The 6,541-nt window shown below is 44.3% G+C and overlaps 1 protein-coding gene across 2 annotated transcripts; it reads right to left on the bottom strand.

Moving 5' to 3' along the window:
• Positions 1-907: 907 nt before the first annotated feature.
• On the bottom strand, positions 908-6,218 carry anapc7 (anaphase promoting complex subunit 7). 2 transcript variants are annotated; one of them, XM_037777571.1, is made up of 11 exons: positions 5,992-6,218; positions 4,967-5,153; positions 4,621-4,740; positions 3,959-4,070; positions 3,368-3,521; positions 3,133-3,275; positions 2,850-2,967; positions 2,578-2,774; positions 2,259-2,483; positions 1,976-2,126; positions 908-1,892 (listed from the first exon to the last, which is right to left on the bottom strand). In XM_037777571.1, exons 1-11 carry the CDS (start codon positions 6,090-6,092, stop codon positions 1,703-1,705), a joined length of 1,698 nt encoding a protein of 565 aa, XP_037633499.1. In that variant the 5' UTR covers positions 6,093-6,218; the 3' UTR covers positions 908-1,702. The 2 variants fall into 2 exon arrangements, with proteins under 2 accessions (XP_037633499.1, XP_037633500.1); XM_037777572.1 differs by lacking the exon at positions 5,992-6,218 and adding an exon at positions 5,594-5,894 and having other exon boundaries at positions 1,703-1,892.
• Between the last annotated feature and the right edge of the window lie 323 nt (positions 6,219-6,541).

Here is a 6,541-nt window from a genome sequence, read left to right as displayed (position 1 = left end):
GTGAGAGAGACTGAACTGTTTTGGGCTGTGGCTGGCACGGTGGTGGGTGGGTGCTGTTCGCAACTTTTAGTGTTGCTGGCAGTGAAGACAGCAGGCGGGAGTCCTTTCCTGTGTTAGGAGGGGAGGCTGGATGCCTCCTTTAGATGGACCAGGGACTAGTAGATGCCTTTGCCTGGGCTGCATGGTGCTGAATCTTCTTCACTCAACGCATCACCTCACGCCATACCGAGCAGGCTGCCTGCTGCCGCTGCTGGGTATTCTTGCCGCTGCTCGTGTGCGTAGACGCCGCATCGACTCCTGGATCGTACGTCAACGTGGGCGCCACATTGGACCGGGCAAGACTGGCCTGTAACCCTATACAAGTGAACAGGGGAGCTGCCGTTTTTCTAGATAAAAAGCACCAGAAGTTAGTTTATCTCTAGAATATCAGTGAATGTTGAGAGGAACCAGTGATCTAAAGGATCAGATGTTAGTTTATCTCTAGAATATCAGTGAATGTTCAGAGGAACCAGTGATCTAGAGGATCAGATGTTAGTTTATCTCTAGAATATCAGTGAATGTTCAGAGGAACCAGATGTTAGTTTATCTCTAGAATATCAGTGAATGTTCAGAGGAACCGGTGATCTAGACGATCAGAAGGTAGTTTATCTCTAGAATATCACTGAATGTTGAGAGGAACCGGTGATCTAGACGATCAGAAGGTAGTTTATCTCTAGAATATCAGTGAATGTTGAGGAACCGGTGATCTAGACGATCAGATGTTAGTTTATCTCTAGAATATCAGTGAATGTTGAGAGGAACCATTGATCTAGAGGATCAGAAGTTAGTTTATCTCTCGATAGATAGATAGATCCTCCTGATTCTTACACACGGGTCCTTTAAGAGAAACTGGTTTACTCCATTCATATCAAGTGAGTGTTTAATAATTTTATTATACACTTTAAAAATATGTACAAAATACTATCTTGAAACACTTGAGTCAATTGTAGGATTATTTTTTTTTGGACAGAAAGGCAGACTCAACAGACAACATACACCAAAATAATAAAGCATGTACATTACATGACACACTGTCATGTGACAAAACTCAAATTTAGATGATATATTTTAAAGAGCAGCGGATATATGGTACATAGTCATTTTTTCACAGACCAACCTTCACTGTGACTCAGTCAGGCTCAAAGAAAACATCAGGTTAAAATCTCCTGTAACATATGTGAAGGAGATCTGATTCTGTCTACATCTCCCAGTATGTGAACAGCTCTCCAGCATACTGAACAACAACCCAACTATCAGCAGGTCTGGTTCTGTTAAAACCACCTCCCAGTATGTGAACAGCTCTCCAGTATACTGAACAACCGTCAGCAGGTCTGGTTCTGTACACTGACACCACCTGGGACTGGGAAGCATTTATTCAGACTGCCAGCTACAATGAAATAAACAAGTGCTGAAGAAATAACAAAAGTAGAGTCCGAGTCATTACTTCATTTTCACAAATACTGAGCCACCCAGGTGTTGACCACCACATCAGGATTTCCTCTGGGACTGAGTGTCTACTGCTCCTGTGAGACTACTGGACAGTAAACAAGGCTCAATGAGCTCCACAGTGAAGTGGTTGATCAGGTTGTCAGGATGCTGGGAGACCTTGTCCTGTTTGACGCCCCCGATGGCCCAGAGGAGGGGGGGTGGGGGGGGGGGGGGGTCATTGCATACCAAACCACTGTTCCTGATCAGCCCACTGGGCTGCTTCACTGTCACTGCCCTCCAGATCTCCATCCTCTCCACTGCCCTCCATGTCGTCACCGTCCAGCTCCACCGTGGCGTCGGTGGGACTCTCCTCTTTCTCCATCTTCTGCATGCCTTCTAAAGACTTCTGGTCGTTGGGGTCCAGGCTTAGGAGAGAAAATACACTAAATGACAATCCTTATCTTCTACTTTGATTGGTACACCACCATAAAGAGTCACCTCTGGTTACCTTAGCGCTATGCTGTACTGATCCATGGCTTCTTGGTAATCGTTGACGGCCACCAGGAAATCTCCCAGCATTCTGTGCAGAACACAATCACTCTGATTGGCCAGGGCGTTCCGGAGGAGAGCGATCCCTTCTTCATATTTCTGTTCCCGACCTTCACAAGAAAACACAACACTGTCATCTTCCATCTGTACTCATTATAGATTTGAATTTCTGGGAACTACGTCACTACTTTAGCTGCCAGTTTAATTCATTAAAAGCAAACAGTAGAAGCAGCTGAACGTACTGAGCAGTTCAGCCTTCTTCACCACAGCCTTGGTGTAGTCGGGTCTCTGGGCCAGTGCTTTGTCCAGCAGGGTTTTTGCTTTCTCCTGAGTCACTGGGTCTTCCAGGCACACTGTGGCAAGGATGGTCAGAGTCTGTGCATTAGCCCCCAGAGTCTTATAGATGTTATTGGCCATCCCCATCGCCTCTCGAATCCCATTGGATGCCAGGTAACAGTCAATCAGACCTATGAAGAGACAATCGTTGTTAGTTAGAGGTGAATGCAAGCACAACACAAATGTACTGCATGTGAAAAGAAAATTGAGACGTTACAAACATGCCTTCATAGCAGTCAAGTCTGCAGGGAGCCAGGCGCATGGCCTCCCTGAAGTGGATGATGGCTTCTTGAACTCGCCCCATGTTCCTCAGTGCTGCCCCCTTCAGGAGGAGAGCCTGCACACTGTTGCTGTTCAGCTGGATGGCCTTCGCTCCCAGGTACAGGGCTCTGGAGTAACGCTTGCTATAAAAGCTGTGACAGCTGAACAAGAGAAAACCAATTCAAACAATATGACAAAGATACTTCATGTAGCAGACGTATCCCTCAGAGACTCACCCAGAGATCACCCAGGGTTCTGCATGCTGGTCTGAGATATTAAATAATCGTCCTCCCAGGACTTCAACATCCTCCAGGTGTCCTTCACGGGCCATCAGGTAGCCATAAACATCCATTCCTGCAGGTGCAAACAACATAACTGACATTTTACCTCCACATGTTTCCATGTCTTGTTTAGGGTGGCTGAGTGTCCCGAGCCCATGGCACACATAATGACTGAAGACTGTCAATCAATCAATCATTCAATCATTCAATCAATCAATCAATAAAACCTGCAGCACACCTTTGATGAGGTACGGGTCCAGCATCTGGGCTTGTTCAAATTTGAGGATGGCGTTCTTGGTGTCACCTGCCCTGAAATATACATCTGCCAGGCTCACCAGGAGGTCCACGTTGTCCCGCAACAGAGACTTCTTCTCCAGAGAGCTGAGACCAGATGAGGGAGGGACAGAGACTCATCAAATAAAAAGGACAGGAATATTCAACCAGTCAGTATGTCTCATTACTGCTCTGCTCACCAGATAGTGTTGATGGCTCTCTGGTTGTCTCCTGCATGTATGAAGGCATACGCTTTGATCCACACAGAGAGCCAGTCCAGGTTGGGGATGCTCTGGATCACGTCCATAGTCATGGACGCCACTTCAGCTCCTTTCACTGATAAAGAGAGAAGACCTGGAGGAAAAAACAAAAGTGATTCACTAGGTCCAAGCACAGATATTCTCAGTGCGTGTGTGTGTATGTGTGTGTGGTTGTATCGCTGGCTGTATCATTGTTTTCCTACGAGGAGAGCGGTGGCACCCGACTAGGCGGTAGCACTTCTCTTGGCATGGCGCACCACTCGAAATCAACACCGAGCGCTGCGCTCAAAGTTCTAATTATTTCAACTCTGAGCTTGGCTGCCGGTGACCTTTTAAAGCGCAACCAATGAGATAACTGCTACAACTGTTGCCTAGAAACAGTGAATGGCGTTCCTCGATGACATATTATAGCTGCACTTTTCCTCTGCAGTGCCCTACCTCGCGGTGAGCGAAGAGCAAATGTCTGATGTGAAGGCAGCTTTAAGCAGCCGGTTATCTGTTGGATGAAGGTGTCTCTGTGGCCATGCATACCAATGATGGCATCCAGGGCGAGGGGACACTGTCTGAGGACCTCTTTGTAGCTCGTCACGGCAGAACGCTCCTGACCAGCTTTCCTGTACAGGTTAGCTAGCATCATGTTGATCTGAGGCCACACACAACAAAAACATCCATTTCATCACCATTCTCTACAAAAACTAATAAAAAACCTCATGCAAAATGATTAGTAGAAATGAATGCAGTAATGAAGTAGTGATTGTGATCATGATACCATTTCTGATTATTCCAGGAAACAAAATTAGAACAGTTTTGCCCCTAAAAGCAGCATTAATCAAAGTAGAACTAACCGTAAAGTCCATCACTTTTACAGCCTTACTCCAATTGTGGATTTTTTAAAACATTTGAATAATAAATGATTACTACTTTTTGACTTAAAATCGATAGGTTTATCCCTTTATTAGTTTGGTTTGTTTCTCTATTATTCCAAAGTGACATGGCTACACATCATTACTCTGCCTGCTCTTTCCACAATAACTTTCATTTTGGTCCCATGTGTGCACGCTGCACATTCACATGTTGTTACTGATGATCATTATCATCATCATCATCAGTGGAAGGCCTTGATGTGCAGCACCTCTGTATTATAAAAAAAGCACATAAAGTGTATTAGAATAATTGTGAGGGTAGCAGCCCACCTTAGGAGTCCTCTGTCTGGATGGGATCCCATCCAGTACGGCAATAGCATCTTTATCCAGTTTCAAAATAGTGTAGCATTCAGCGATCTTGTACTTTACCTCAATTTCTGAGGGCAAACTCTGAAAGACAACATCATGTGTAATTTTAGTTTTATTTCTATTACTGTTCATGCCAACAGACCAAGTCAGTGGTATGGATATTTTGGATATTTGTCCCTCACGGTACACAATACGGTACGACACTATCACCAAAACAGCAAATGAATGTAAATGCAATTGAGGTGTCATCTTGCAATCTGTAGGAAATCTGGTTGGATATCGTTATCATAAGAGTTATCCAACATACCTGAGCCTGTATGTTCGCTGCAGCTCCGCCAGTAGAAGTACGGACTTTAGATGTTTTGCTGAGCACCTTCTTCTGTTGCAGAGCCATGCTGTATTTACAGGCAGCATTACGATATTCCTTATCATGGAAGATGGCATCGGCGTGGTAAACCAGCAGCTGGTACTTCTGGGCCGGCGACAAAAGCTCTCTTCAATGAAAAACATACAAATAATAAAGTCATTAGAATCAGAATAGACACAACATAGAAAACATGTCCCTATTCAACACCTGATAGCACAGTGTGTCAGTTGAAATGCTAATAATACAAAGACTTAAATGATCTCACAGAGAATACAGAAGAGAAAAGCAGAATAATAATTAATAAAAACATATAAAGCCAACCAAACCGATGAAGAATATTCTCAATAAAACTGAAAAGCACAACAACAACAACAACCACAACCTAAGACAGTGAACGTTATTGATCCAAAGCACAGGAGCGTAAGCCGTTTTTTTAAAATAGGTATATTATCCATATACAGTATATCATAGTAGAAAGAGTAGAAGCATCCTGCTTCAGCTGTAGATCCTTCTGCCGGGCTAACTCTAACGTTAACGTTACGTGAGAACTAAAACACTGTGGTGTACCTTTGAGAACACAGAGCCACTGTTATAAATCAATCAATCAATCAATCCACTGTGGTGTCCAGACTGAGAAGAGAAATCACAGGTTCTCAACGCTATCCGTCCTGTGATCAGTCCCCGTTGATCAGCTCTACTTCAGCTAACTGCAGGAGACTCTTCATATGACTAGTTCTTGGAAAGACACGTCCACTCTGCTCCGCCCAAAGCTGTCTATTAAACTCTTGTTGACGCAGTTACTTGGGATGAGTAGATTGCAGGCATCTTTTTGCATTGCTATAGAAGCCCGAGCTGCTTTAATGTGGTCTATTGTTGAGCAGTTAGCTCTGGGCTAGCACTGTGTCGGGCTACTGGAGAGAGGCGTTGTTCAGGAACTAGTCGGAGCCCGCTGGGCCATTACTTACGGGTTGTTATTACTCATCGTCAGCAACAAACTGCTCAGTATCCGGACATTAGAGTGGAGACCAGCGGCAGCCATATCTCGTACATGATCGATCACATTCATCTTCGATCAGGTTGAGGGCTCGCTTTAGATTTCCGACTCGAGTTCAAAGTTCTGGCTTGTAAACAGCTAGCGTTAATGCTAATGCTAGCTAACTTGTGATCTATTAAACATGGCGCCCATCAACCTTCCTTCCGCAAAATGCTGCCTTTATGTGCTCTTCACAAGCTCGAGATTTCAACCACTATGCTAGTAACTATGATATCTCCATGAAATATGCGTCTTTGGCGAACAAATTAATTTCTTTATTGACTTTTATAGGAATAAGCAAAGATTCATGGAGTGAAAACCAACGTTTTTTCACATAAGTACAACCTTTTCAATCGCCTTTTAAATAGATTAAGTTAGGTCGAGCATGCAACCCATATTTCCCATAGTATGGAACGCATCTCGCGTATCTCGCGTATATGCTGCGGCAACAACCGTTAATCTAAACACTTGTACAGTACAAT

The sequence above is a fragment of the Sebastes umbrosus genome, chromosome 8 (assembly GCF_015220745.1).
Source record: "Sebastes umbrosus isolate fSebUmb1 chromosome 8, fSebUmb1.pri, whole genome shotgun sequence".
Taxonomy (NCBI): Eukaryota; Metazoa; Chordata; class Actinopteri; order Perciformes; family Sebastidae; genus Sebastes; species Sebastes umbrosus.
The sequence above is the reverse complement of the archived record's forward strand: the minus strand, read 5'-3'. Positions and strand labels throughout refer to the sequence as shown.

What these genes read in the sequence shown, in the direction of transcription:
- anapc7 (XM_037777571.1), bottom strand. Translation starts at nt 6,092, where the DNA reads ATGAATGTGATCGATCATGTACGAGATATGGCTGCCGCTGGTCTCCAC. An exon ending in CAGCGAACATACAGGCTCAG is followed by an intron (nt 4,741 to 4,966) that starts GTATGTTGGATA and finishes GTTGTCTTTCAG; the next exon opens with AGTTTGCCCTCAGAAATTGA. An exon ending in GAAGAAGGCTGAACTGCTCA is followed by an intron (nt 2,127 to 2,258) that starts GTACGTTCAGCT and finishes TTTCTTGTGAAG; the next exon opens with GTCGGGAACAGAAATATGAA.